General features: G+C 39.7%; 1 protein-coding gene across 1 annotated transcript; it reads right to left on the bottom strand.

Annotated features, from left to right (window-relative positions):
* Positions 1 to 6522: 6522 nt before the first annotated feature.
* On the bottom strand, positions 6523 to 13040 carry LOC140467101 (colipase-like). The gene is made up of 3 exons (XM_072563166.1): positions 12960 to 13040; positions 12231 to 12353; positions 6523 to 9366 (listed from the first exon to the last, which is right to left on the bottom strand). The coding sequence occupies exons 1-3, from the start codon at positions 13038 to 13040 to the stop codon at positions 9211 to 9213; spliced, it is 360 nt and encodes a 119-aa protein (XP_072419267.1). The 3' UTR covers positions 6523 to 9210.
* Positions 13041 to 14762: the final 1722 nt, after the last annotated feature.

Raw genomic sequence — 14762 nt, 5'->3', positions numbered from 1 at the left:
ATTTAAAGAAAATGCTGGAGCATCTTTTATCCAACTGTGAGTAGTTCTTAGAGGCTGTCATATCTCAGCTGTCTATGTCCCTGGGTGGAAAGCATGTGGCTGGTGCCCTTGGAGCATGCCCTGAGATGTTGATGAATGGTGTCCAGCATGGAGATCATTTGGAGCAAGTAGTGAGCTGAAGTTGCTAGGCACCTGCTCCGGTTCCTATGCCATTTGGTTCATTTGGCAAGATAGACTAGGTTGAATACTAATGAGACAAGTTGACAAGGTGCTTAACAAGCAATAATCCCCTTTTAATTGGCATCTTGTTGCTTCCTAGTGAGAAACTCAACACACTGCTTGTAAAAACCAGAAGAGATGAAGTGAGGTGCTCCTGACATTGAGAACAGGCATTGCTGGACTCTCATCCAATTCTCAACATCTTGATATTAGCCCATGTTGTTTGTACCCTTAAAGATACTGCCCATTACTTTATTTTATGTCAGCATTACCTTGATGTTTACCCATAGTAGATAAAATGGTGGTAGGTAAGTGTTGTAATATTTTTGATGTGATTTTGTAGCGGTGTCAGGGATCTGATCTGCTGGGCAGGGAGCCAACAAAACTCTATGTCACTTCCAATGTGACAGCTCAACAGTATCATGACACTTGAGCACTTAGACAGCTAGTGACAGGCCTTTCTCAGGATCAAGGACACTGGGGGCATACATCCCACCTACTGAATCACAGGCCAGCAGGCCTTTCGAATGGCAGCACCACTGGGGAAACCATGGCGGCTGTCAGATTGACAACTCTGGGAAGAGTCAAAAAATGCGCTGCTGGAAAAGCACAGACAGTCTGGCAGCATCTGAGGAGCAGGAGAGTCAACGTTTTGCGTGTAAACTAAGAGCCTATGCTAGAAATGTAGACACATTCCTGATGAGAAACTTATGCATGAAATGGCAACTCTCCTGCTCATTGGATGTTGCCTGACCTGCTGTGCTTTTCCAGCATCACACATTTTGACTCTGATCTCCAACATCTGCAGTCCTCACTTTCTCATAGTTGATTATAACCTTTGGGAGGACCCAGAATTGAGGAGTGACACACAACACAGATAAATAATGGTCAGAGGAGTTTCACAGTTAGCAGGTGCCAGCAGTAAGGGATGTAGGAAGACCAGCAGCAAGGACTAGGTGTCATCCTCAGCAGGACCTCTCCTCCCTAATTTCTCATGTCTTAATCAGGTACTGAATGCTTTAGACGGGAGACGGGCATCAATTCCGTCCACTCCTCCAGGACATCATAAGGATGCCACGAAGTTTTACCTGTTCCTCATGCCACATGCCATTGGGTGAATACCAATGAAGGAGGGGTTAGGTCTTTAAATGGTTATTCATGCTCACTTTAGAATCTCAACTGGTGGCAGGATGGCAAATCTAACCATGGGTCTTCCTGCCCTGATTTAATTTTGACAGAGTTGCGGAGAGGTCAAACATGCCACTATCCAATCTAGTTTAATGACTTTCCTGTCTCCAAACAAGCTCTGAGAGAGGCCAAAAATGTCACCCTTTACCTACTGAAAAGTAACTTCAAATTCAGAATTGATTTCATTAAGAATCTACAATAATCTCATTAATCCAGTTGCATTCCAGTTTAATAAACAGAGATGATGTGACATTACATCAGGCAGTCTCCTCTGCTAAGACGTTTAATGAGAAGTGAGATTGTGATTATTGCTGCTTGCTCTATGATTGTAACATAAAACAAAAGTCGCAAGTTTTTATCATATTGATTTTCTTAAGAAGCAAACTATTGAACAAATATATTTCAGGAAATTCAGTGCATGAAGAAACATTTTAAATGGAAATACTTGTCCTCAATGTGATTTCAGTGTTAGTTTTAAAATAGTGGTCATCAGCTGAAGGACTCCAATGCAAAGACTTGAACATAGTTATGGACCAGGCCAGAACCCCTCAAAACACTTCAAGAAGGTAGCCCAGACCCTAAATTTGCTAGTTGTTTCAAGCAGGTGAAGAGTGGATATTCCAGGAGAGAATCAGCTGGTCAAGCAACATAGTTTCAAACGAAACAGAATTTATTTACAAGATTACTGAATGAAACACAAACAACAAAAAACAGAATACAGAACAACTTAACCTCTCCGAAAACCCAACAGATCATCTCAACTTAACGATGCTGTTTCAAACACTTGCAACAATCTCCATAAACACTCTTTGGCAGAGTTTCTTCGGATAGAAGTCAGAGAATGTGACCTGCTTCTTTGTGTCCAGCAGTTTTTTTTCACACCACTTTAAAAAAGCAAACCAAACCAGAGTAAAATTGAGCAGGGAGAACTGGCCACTCCCCTTTCATTGTACAAGTGCTCTTTTTAAAACTTAAAAGCTTTCTGCCTGAGGCAGTATCTATTAGCTATTATCGAATTGGCCCCAAAACCCTACACCCCTAGGCTTTTCAGAGCCTGTGCCGTTCACGACTTCTCTGCAAACAAAGCCAAGAACTGAATAATCTTGTTAAAGGAGCAGTTTTGTCACAATAGTCAAGTGAATAAAATAGCTTTTAAGTGTTCAGGTTTTGTTGAAAACCATAAAAAGCCCACAGAGAATTTAAATATCCAGACAGAGAATTTAAGCTCTCTACCACCATGAAAGAGGCTTTATCAAGGTTGTGGACAGAAAAAAGTGATCCTTTGTGTCTACCAGTGTGCGGAAAGCCCTTCATACAACAGTCCTATTATCAGTGGGAAGCTATCGACAAAGTTCAAGTCAAATCAAACCTGAAATACCAAAAGGAAGCTCAATAACTTCACCGGAGTTATCATGGTAAGAATTGTGCTCTCTTGCATTCAGTTCACTCCTCCAGCTTCACTATGGATAATACTTTGTCTGCAATACTCTTTATTCTCCTATAATCATTACATCATCCTATAGTCCTTTATGCTTCATACTTACAGAGTAATCAAATTATAACCTCACATCTGATCTCTATACAATATTCCACTGAAACAAGACTTTTAGTGTGCAGTCTGATGCCATACAATGAGTTTGGGTTCAAGACAGACTCAAAAAGTGCTACAAGTGCAAACATTTCTATTAACCAAATCAAACTGGAAATCTGAGATACTTTAAGAAAAAATAAGCCTCGATTAGTTAGATACTGTACCTGACTATACCTCATGACTAATGTTTTGTTATGAAGACATGCATGATATGCAAGAAGCTAATTTATAATCAGCTGTTTTATATATAATTTAGAATCTTACAAAGTAATACTTTCAAAACAAAAGGCACTAGTTGAAATAGTTAACCAAAAGTTAAGCAATAGTTAAACTGACAATAGGTAAAACAGGACTGCAGATGCTGGAAACCAGAGTCTAGATTAGCATAGTGCTGGAAAAGCATAGCAGGTCAGGTAGCATCCAAGGACAGGAAAATCGAAGTTTCAGGCAAGAGCACTTCATCAGGAATAGAGGCAGGGTGCCTGCAGGGTGGAGAGATAAATGAGAGGGGAGTGGGGGTGGGGAGAAAGTAGCATAGAGTACAATAGGTGAATGGGGGTGGGGATGGAGATGATAGCTCAGAGAGGAGGGTGGGGGAAGTTAGCAAAGAGTACAATGGATGAATGGGGGTGGGGATGAAGGTGATATGTCAGAGAGGAGGATGGAGCAGATAGGTGGGAAGGAAGATAGGCTGGTAGGACAGGTCATAGGGATGGTGCTGAGCTGGAAGGTTGGAACTGGTGTAAGGTGAGGGGAGGGGAAATGAAGAAACTGGTGAAGCCCACATTGATACCCTGGGGTTGAAGTGTTCCGAGATGGCAGATGAGGCGTTCTCCCTCCAGGCATCGGGTGGTGAGGGTGCAGTGGTGGAAGAGGCCCTGGACCTGCATGTCCTCGGCAGAGTGGGACGGGGAGTTGAAATGTTGGGCCACAGGGTGGTGGGGTTGATTGGTGCGAGTGTCCTATCCACAGCTACCTGGATTACATCTCTTCCCACCCTACCTCCTGCAAAAATGCCATCCCATATTCCCAATTCCTCCGCCTCAGCCGTATCTGCTCCCAGGAGGACCAGTTCCACCACAGAACACACCAGATGGCCTCCTTCTTTAGAGACCGCAATTTCACTTCCCACGTGGTTGAAGATGCCCTCCAACGCATCTTGTCCACATCCCGCACCTCCTACCTTGAACCCCACCCCTCCAACCCTAACAAGGACAGAACCCCCCAGTGCTCACCTTCCACCCTACCAACCTTCGCATAAACCAAATCATCTGCCGACATTTCCATCACCTCCAAACGGACCCCACCACCAGAGATATATTTCCCTCCCCGCCCCTATCCACTTTCCGCACAGACTGTTCCCTCCATGACTACCTGGTCAGGTCCACACCCCCTAACAAACCACACTCCCATCCCATCACCTCCATCCAAGGCCCCAAAGGAGCCTTCCACATCCATCAAAGTTTTACCTGCACATTTACCAATGTCATTTATTGTATCCGTTGCTCCCGATACGGTCTCCTCTACATTGGGGAGACTGGACACCTCCTCGCAGAGCGCTTTAGGAAATATATCTCCGGGACACCCGCACCAATCAACCCCACCGCCCTGTGGTCTATCATTTCAACTCCCCCTCCCCCTCTGCCGAGCATATGCAAGCCGTGGGCCTCCTCCACCGCTGCATCCTCCCCACCCAACGCCTGGAGGAAGAACACCTCATCTCCCGCCTCTGAACACTTCAACCCCAGGGTATCAATGTGGACTTCACCAGTTTCCTCATTTCCCCTCCCCCCACACTATCCCAGTTCCAACCTTCTGGCTCAGCACCGTCCCCGTGACCTGTCCTACCTGTCTATCTTCCTTTCCACCTATTCACTCCACCCTCCTCTCTGATCTATCACCTTCATCCCCACCCCCATTCGCCCACTGTACTCTTTGCTACCTTCCCCCACCCTCCTCTCTGACCTATCACCTCCGTCCCCACCCCCACTCACCTATTGTACTCTATGCTACTTTCTCCCCACTCTCACAACCCTTTCAGTTATCTCTCCACCCTGCATGCTCCCTGCCTCTATTCCTGATGAAGTGCTTTTGCCCGAAACCTCAATTTTCCTGTTCCTTGGATGCTGCCTGACCTGCTCTGCTTTTCCAGCACCACGCTAATCCAGACCTTAAACTGACAATAGTTAAAATGTTATATTTGTGAAGAACACAAACTGCTTTTTGAGAGACACGGAATCTACACAGCTCTCAGAGAGAGGTTATATGAAGCCAGCTCTTGGATATAAACGGTCAGAGAAAAAGACAGCCACAGAAGAAGAGGAAAGCAGCCTTATTCCCTCATTTACTTTCTTTGAAATCTTTTTCATCAAAGCTAAGCTGTTTATTTGATGGCTCAAAAGTATTCATAGTGCGATACAAGAGTTCTTAAGACAGTACCCTGAATCTACTCCACTCTGTTGACTTAAAGAAACTTGCTGGCTTATTTCTTACATCAAGTTATACGCAATACAGGATTGATTTATTAAATTGGAAACATCGATGCTCATTTAAGTCCATACTCTCATCAAGGGTGGCTCAGTGGCTAGCAATGCTGCCTCACAGCAACAAGGACCTGGGTTCAATTCCAGCCACAGGTGACTGTGTGGCGTTTGCATGTTCTCCCTGTATCAGTGTGGGTTTCATCTGGGTGCTCTGGTTTCCTCCCATAGTCCAAAGATGTGCAAGGTAGGTGGATTGGCCATGCTAAATTGCCTATAGTGTTCAGGGATGTGTAGACTAGATAATTAGTCAGGGGAAATGTAAAGTAATGGGGTAGGGGAATTAGTCTGGGTCGGTTACTCTTTGAAGGGTTGGTGTGGACTTATTGGACCAAATGGCCTGTTTCCACATTGTAGGGATTCTATTCTATGAATCATACACTTAAAAATGCAGTGAAGAGAGCAGGATATCCACCCTTTTACTTTGTCTTAAGAATGTAAGAACGTAAGAACTACGAGTAGGAGTGTGCCTGCTTTGCCATTCAATAAGATCATGGCTGATCTTTCGTGGACTCAGTCCACTTACCTACCTACTCACCATAACCTTTCATTCCTTTACAGTTTGAAAATTTAACTTTGTCCTAAAAACATTCAATGAGGTAGCCTTAACTGCTTCTCTGGACAGGGAATTCCACAGATTCACAATCCTTTGGGTGAAGAAATTCCTCCTTAGCTCAGTTCTAAACCTGCTCCCCTTTATTTTGAGGCTATCCCCCTAGTTCTAGTTTCACCTACCAGTGGAAACAACCTCGCTGCTTCTATCTTATCTATTCCCTTCATAATTTATTTTATAAGATACCCCCACCTTCTTCTAAATTCCAGTGTGTATTGTCCGAGTCTATTCAATCACTCCTCATAAGCCAGCTCTCTCTATTCTGGAATCAACCTGGTGAACCTCCTCTGCATCCCCTCCAGTGCCATACATCCTTTCTCAAGTAAGGAGAGCAAAACAAGGCCGTAATAGTTTCATTTTTAATATCGTAGTACCATAGGGTTATTACAGCACAAAAGAAGGTCATCCAGTCCATTGAATTATTACTTTGGAAAAGACTTTTTAACTTACTTATATTTGTATCAAATTAGCACATATCCAAAACAATTTGCTATTGTCATAATGACAGGAATGAATCACTGTTTCATTGAAGAGAAGCAATTGAGATTGGCAACTTAAATTCTCCCAGAAAAGCATGTCAAAAAGACATAAATCCAGCAAATAAATTTGGAAACATTTTAACTGTTAATGAACATGTTTAACTTGGCTCATTTTGTGGAATAATTGTAATATGCTGTGGGTTCTGCACAATGTTGATGTTGGAAAGATCATGCACATTTTAAAATGAAAGCTTTCAACAAAGCAGTGTTTCAAATAGCTGTACAGTCCTGTGGTTAAGGGCAGCAGTGATGTTTGTTCTGTCAGAGCAAATGAACAACGATTTCCCTTGATATCTGCAAAACTTGTTCAACACTTCTTGGTGTTTGCTTCTATATATGTGTTTAAAAAAATTATTCCAATGTTATATTTAAGTCAAAGGACGAGTTTTGATAGCGTAAAAATGTACAGTTTGCACTGGCAGGGATGACCATTACCAGTGGACAAGATGTAAGGTGAATGGCAGAAGAGCCAGAGGTTTGAGGATAGGTGGGGAAAGTTGGAGAATGGCAGAAGACTAAGAATGTTCTATTTGGCTAGCAAGTTCTGATCTGACAGATACTGTCCAAAAGAGTGTTGGAAGCAGATTCAATTGTAACATTCAAATAGGAATTAAATACAGGCTGAAACATCAGATCATAGTGCAACATCACTGCCAAGTGACAGAATAGCAACTGTCTGTCACACAGATGGCTCTGCCTGTATTTTTACACTGGTACAAAGAATAGGTAGCATTTACATTTAGAAAACAATTCAAAGAACAGATAACCTGTATTAAGTTATTTCAAGTGAGTTAAAGTTCAAGAATAATGAAATCCCGAAGCACCTGTGGATAGTTTAGTTTTACTGCACGTGCATTATTTTGCACAATTCATGTCTTGATATCTAAAGCAAAATGTTGATTTCTGAACAGTTTGGGGAACCATTACTAGGAATAATCCTGAAGATTTCCATAATCTTATTTTTAGCTTGTTTCTAATGCCATGAAAGTCATTTTTCTGCACTATGTAGCTTTGGAACTGATGATCTGTTTTCACTTCTGCACTGTAGTGAGAAATTACATAACCATACACCACAATAGGCACATCCGCAGTATGTTAACATCAGAAGGCAGTTATCATTACACAGCAGTTTTATGTCATATGCATGTGTGCAGATACATACTGACCATAGACATCCTGTCGCAGCTGGCTGATATCACAGGGACCATCTCTACAAGCACAAGCTCTGACCACTAACAGCAGTGCAGTGAACAAATACTTTGTTGAAAACGTAGTTGAAAAGAAACATCCTCCAGGGAAACAGAAGTGGTATCCATCTAAATGGAATAGGTACAAAGTGCTGAAGGCCTTCCTTCTGTGTTAAATATTTCGATGGAGACATTGTCTATAATAATTTTACATGTAAAAGTGCTGATTTAAATCTTTATTGTGCAGTATGGTTACTTCAATGTAAGAGTGCATGAATACCTTAATATTCAATGTGATGTGTGTTTGGTGTTCCTCTCTCTGTGAATGTTGGACTGCTACATTTTTCATTCTCAACTGAAGACCAATGAAAGAAATACATAGAGGATTGCTGAAAGGTTTCCTAAAGAGCTATTTGATTCCTTGTTCTTTCAGACTCCGAGCCTAATTTGTGTGATTGTATCTTAAATGTAGGGCCTACATATCTTGATGTGCTCTCCTATTAATTGTCTGGAGTTAGATGTTATCAAGAAACTAAAGTTGATCCTACAGCAAATCAGCTATTGCTATGTCTCTTCATATCCTTGAAATGAAGTTCGACTCCCTGGTTATCACCACTGATCACTGCAAATTGCATTTGTAGGAATTGTCCAGAAAACTTTATTACTAACTGACTTGTAATACCTGGTGATCAGATTAACTTGAATTTGCATATATGCAACGAAAATTCGATTAATCATTGCCTAAAGTAACATTTCATATTTTTGAAATAATTCTCAATGAAATGAAGCAGTGAGAAAGGTCAATTGGGTGTGTTATTCATGTAATTGATATTGGGATGGTTAGATAAATGTTTCCTCTTTTATAGTTTTCTGAGCAAGATATCAAATACACCTAAACATAAATTTTAACTGGAATCATTTACTTGAACAAAATCATCATTTTATAATTATTGAAAGTTGAATTTCAAAGGAGTAAATTTGCACTTCTAATATCCTGAACCTTGAGCATTATTGTGCTTTCTTTCATAAACAAGGATTCAACAGTGGATAGATATAAACTGTCACTGTAAAACATGTAAAATATTGCGGAGAAATAAAATGCCACAATAGAATGAATAATTAGAAGTATTAGCATATTTGAACTGAAATATTGAAAGTTGTATTGGTTCCATAAACGGAATAGGATTTCATTTCACATCTCATTCATTGATCAGATGTCTGCAATCTAACTTGTCTTCTTATCAGTGTTTTGATTACAACATTATATATTTAGGTATAGATATTGCAATTTTGTATTGATTGAAGCAAAATTTATCAATAAGAGCAGATTGATTTATTGCACTCTGTTTGGTTTGAGGACTTTAGCTATACCATTCGGGTCCTTGCAGATTCCAAAGTTAGTGTTTGTTATTGAACCAATGATGGATTTATCGCCGTCACACTTCAGACCATTTTCACAGGGACATTTGTAATAAACATTATACAGGAGCTGAAAAGAAAAATAGCTTTAATGTTTCCTTAATTTCATAAATAGGTTGAGCAAATTAGTGTTGCTACGATTGGAGTCTTTTCGTACAGACATCAGTCAGACATAGTTACATATCAAGACTTTGTAGACATTAAACAAATTGTATTTATCATTACAGTCAGTACAATACTATAATAACAGTTTTGATTTGTTTAAATACAGCAAACATTGACAGCAAACAAATGTATCTAACATGCCCCTCTCCTCTCTCAGTTACTAATTTGAAGAACATTAATGACAATTGTAAAAGTGTCATTGGCACTGGCCATCTGCCAGAATAAAGATACATAAGAAACAGTTGGCATAAAAATAGGCTCAAATACAATAATTAATGGTATGTAAATCACCTTTGAATCCTTGAAGAATTCCCTCCAAAAACAGGAACTGAGTTATATGCTAAATTTTAGAGCGAATCACCAGTATTATTGTGGGTTGTTACCATTTTTTGTTGTTCATCACTTGGGGAATACTTTTAACTGGCATGTTTTACACTCACATGTATTTTTCCAAATGGCCAAATTAACTGTTTGACCCTTTGCATACGGTTATAAGGTACTGATAAGTAAAACATCTAGTTGTGGAATGAACCATTAAGGCTGATTACAAATGTGGGAAAACATACCTTGACTGAAGGTGAGGCAGTGGACTTAAACCTATAAACTGAACTTATTTTTGGGAATGAAGAAAAGAAGAAAATGCAATTGTTGTTTATGCTGGTTGACTTAAAAGTTGCTGTGTGAAATATATTTTCTTTGAAAGAACAAGAATAGTTTCCATGTGCTTTATTAAAAGGCTTTAAAGTTACTCCAGATGGGGTGGCACGATGGCTCAGTGGTTTGTACTGCTGTCTCCCAACACCAGGGAACAGGGTTCAATTCCACACTCAAGTGACTGTGTGGAGTTTGTACATTCTAGGTGTCTGTGTGGGTTTCCTCCTGGTGCTCCAGTTTCCTCCCACAGTCCAAAGATATGCAGGTTAGGTGGATTGGCCATGCTAAATTGCCCATAGTGTCCAGGGATGTGTAGGTTAAGTGGATTAACCTTGGGGAATGCAGAGGTAGAGGGACAGGGTCAGAAATGTGTCTGGGTGGGATGCTCTCTAGAGGGTCGGTGTGGACTCACTGGCCAAATGGGTGGCTTTCAAACTTTTGGGACCTTACGATTTTATAATAATACTCATGACTTGGTGGGAGCACTAAAACCTTTGAGTCAGAGAGTTGTGGTTCCAGTCGCACCCCAATTCTTTAAGTAGAAAATTGAGGCTGACATTCTACTTCAGTAAAAAAAGGGATGCTGCAATGTCAGAGAGGGAAATTTTCAGAGGAAATGTCACGATGTCCCCTCTCCGTGCTCTCAGGTGAATATAAATAATTATATGACATTGTTAAGAACGCATTCTCCCTATTTATCCCTCTATCACTAAAACAGATTAAATAGTCATAACATAGTCATGGTATCATGCTATGTACAAATTGACAGCTACGCTGCATCCATTTGTTAAATCATTGTAAAATACTTTGGAACATCAAGAGGTCACCAAAGCTGCTCTATAAATGTAAACTTTCTAAAATTTTTAAATAAATTGATGAAGCAAGATTAATTCATGCAAAAAAAATGGTGCGGAAGATCAGATTAGAAATATTTATTTATACCATGGGCCACATTTTACCAGAATTCGATGATGTATCAATTTTGGCAAGTTTCATCAAGGGTTTCTCTCCATAAATCCCAGTGACTTTTCCCACAAAATCTTCCTAAATGCACTTCATTACCTATGCACCAACTCTCACATGCCCCATTCCTTATATTCTCCAATTCACCCCAGCCAGAAGTGCTCAGCACTGCCATACTTAAAATCCTTTGTGTATCCTGTCAAAGGTTCAGTCTGCAGCTGCCTTGCAGAGATTCCTCAGATATGTTGGACAAAGGGAAATTGGATCCCACTTTGCTGACAACATCTTGGATGTCTTAATGGATAGGTGTGCATATGATTGCTGCCCATAGAGGCTGACCAGAGATGTTGTTGCCAGGAGTACAAGATAGAGATCTGGAGTCCCAGGTTACCACTTTGACTTTTGTGTTGATAATTTCACTGTGTAGTTTCTATCTATTGGATAGGTATAATGAGGATGTTACTACATGCAAATAGACCTTAATGGCTTTTTGCAAAAAGTTTGTCTCGCCGTTGCACATTTGATTGGAAAATGAGAGTTTTTGCTTTTGACTTGAGATTCTCATTATTGCTAATCTCATAAGTTTCCTAACACTCTTACCAATGACCAGATTGTTCAATGGCTGAGAAAATTCAATCCACTGTCTTAACATACTGCACAAAAATTTCTTTGCAGAATGGATAACTTTTGGAGTATAATAATTGTTACATAGGTGAATGGAGTTCCAAAGTAACAATGAGCAGCATGGTGGTCTTTGTACCACAATCACACAGTGAAAGGAATAAGCTATACATATATGGTTAGATACCCTAGGTAATGGTGGGCAAAATCACTCAAAATTTTAGTAGACTAGATTACCTATAGTAAGGAAACAGGCCCTTCAGCCCAACCCCACTCCAATACCTTTGACTTACGCATCTAATACTATGATCAATTTAGCACAGCGAATTTACCTGACTTGCACATTTTTGGAGTGTGGGATGAAACCAGAGCACCTGGAGGAAACCCATGCAGACACAGGGAGAACATACAAACTCCACACAGACAGTCACCCAAGGTGGGAATTGAACTCAGGTTCCTGGTGCTGTGAGGTAGCAGTGCTCACCACTGAGCCACCGTACCACCCCAGTACTGGGGTACTTCAGTACTTACATGACTTGAGCATGCATCTCTTTCAGCACCTTTAGATGCACACCTTGCAAGACTCAGTCCAGTGTCTCTCTGGCAACATCCACTCTTGCACTGAAAGCTTCCAACGCAGAGCTCACCATTACTCTTTAGAAAAATAAGACAAATTTTGGGAATGTTAAAGTCCATCAGTGATACTAACTATGGGATGATGAAATGTACTTCCTAAAAAAATATACCCACCAGGTTCTTTCAGTCATGCATCCACATTCTTTGAAATTATGCCCAAATGAAGACTAATATTACCTGCTTGGATTGCATGCAAAATAATTTCTGTACCACAAGCAATGATCCAGCTTTCTTCTGAGATATTTTACTAAACAGAAGTATTTTCATCAAGCTTTTCATTAAACACAACTTTTGCTAAAGCACAGAACTGTTTTAATTTTGGTCACACCAATTTATTCAATAAACAGACACAAGAAAAAGTTCTCTGAAAGTCTTTGGTGAATTTTGCTAAGTGTTCTCCAATTCCTGTTCCAACAAATTAGTGGAATACCTGTTGAAACCTCAGAAAAATTACATCACTTTTAGAATTTCCATCAAATTTCTGGCATATAAAAGCATTCCAAGGAAATTCACCTCTAAAAGCATGATAATAAGTCAGTTATTTCATGTGTAACCTCTTTCTTGATAACCTCACCACTGATCACTGATATTGCATTGTCTTGTATACATTCTATGTGATCTTACCAAATTCAGAAATAATCCTCTCTCTGGAGCAGCTATTCCCACTGCAATGCAACACGTCAGGAAGACCAAAGTTACCCTCATGTTGCACAGTAGCGGACAACTAATAGGGCAATGAAGGAATTTCAATTCTTGCTTTTATAGCCATTCAATAAATTATATATGCAAGTTAATCATTAAGCTTTATCCTTTTATTCCATGCAATTATTGCTTAATACAGTTCATTATGATTATCAGTGTGAGACTTTGACAGATGTCATGATTGTAAGCTGTTAGTTAATGTTGACTGTTCCCCTGCTATGTTTTTCCTACTTTTATTTCAAACAGATGTTCTGTAAAACTTTACACACTTACTGTGTTTAACATTCACACTACATTAGTTGCTGTTATCAGTCCTGAAGCACAGACGCTTATTTGTAATTTAACATGTTTAGACATTGAAAAGCAAACAACTTGACAGACTTGATAAATTACTCATGGTAGTGGATAATGTGGTCGCTCAAAGCACAATTTTGAGCCACTCAGTAGGTTAGACGTTAAGTACACTCTGTTGGTGGTTATGTTGGCCTGAGAAGGGACGTGTTCGATTAGGCAAATTATCTATTTTTGTGCTTTTCATTACATAATCTTGGTTAGGCATGGTTACAATTCACAACAGTGTCCATGAGCCCAGAGTATGGGAAAACAAATTAGCCAGGGTTCTAACTAACTCATTCTCAAAGCCACGCAATTTAATAGAAAGGCTTATATCAGTAACCTTGCCCTGTCCTTACTGCTTCCACCCTTCACCTTGAAAAAAATGTTTTTCTTTCAATAAATTCCAACAATCATCCCATGAATTTTAATTGCTTTACATTTATAGAATCATCAACAGAGTTGAATTACAATTCATAGCTGTATCTTTATCCTTATGCTTTGTTTCAACAGAATAAATTATTTTCCCATCCTCGTTGAGATGCTACTTGTTTTATGCGAAAATATTGCACTCCAACTCACAAATTGTGCTCAAAAGTATTTCTCAATTTTTAATATTGACAGTATTAGATTTGGCATTTCAGATGCAGTTCAGTTGGTAGCATTCATATTGCGGAAACACAAAGTTTCAAGCCCTACTCCTGGACTTGAGGGGAAAAAAATCCTACCTGACACTCCAGTGTAATATTGAGATGACATGACACAATTGAAGATGATGTCTTCAAGATGCAACATTAAAATGAGGCCCAACTTGCATAATCATTGAGAAAAGGATTATCTGATCATTATTACATCACTACTTTTGGATGTTTGCTCAGCACATATTGGGTGTCACATTTCCTATGTTGCGCCAGTGACTAAACTTCAAAAAGTACTTTAGCTGCTGCGAATATCAGTGATCAGTGGTGAGGTTATTAAGAAAAGGTTACACATGTAATAACTGACTTATTGTCATGCTTTTAGAGGCGAATTTCCTTGGAATGCTTTTATCTGTCTTAAATTTGATGGGAAGTCTAAAAGTGATGTAACCTTTCTGAGGTTTCAACAGGTATTCCGCTAATTTGATGGAACTGGAATTGGAGCACACTTAGCAAAATTCATCAAAGCGTTTCAGAGAACTTCTTCTTGTGTCTGTTTATTGAATAAATCAGCGTGACCAAAATTAAAACTGTTCTGTGCTTTAGCAAAAGATGTGTTTAATGAAAAGCCTGATGAAAATACATTTGACAAATCTGGTGATTATGTAAATTGCTATATAGGTGCAGGTCTAATAGGATTTACAACAGCACAATAAAAAACTCGTATTACTCTCCCTTGCTTTTATAATGTCAC

The sequence above is a fragment of the Chiloscyllium punctatum genome, chromosome 45 (assembly GCF_047496795.1).
Source record: "Chiloscyllium punctatum isolate Juve2018m chromosome 45, sChiPun1.3, whole genome shotgun sequence".
NCBI classification, from domain to species: domain Eukaryota; kingdom Metazoa; phylum Chordata; class Chondrichthyes; order Orectolobiformes; family Hemiscylliidae; genus Chiloscyllium; species Chiloscyllium punctatum.
This window is presented reverse-complemented; position numbering and strand designations above follow the sequence as displayed.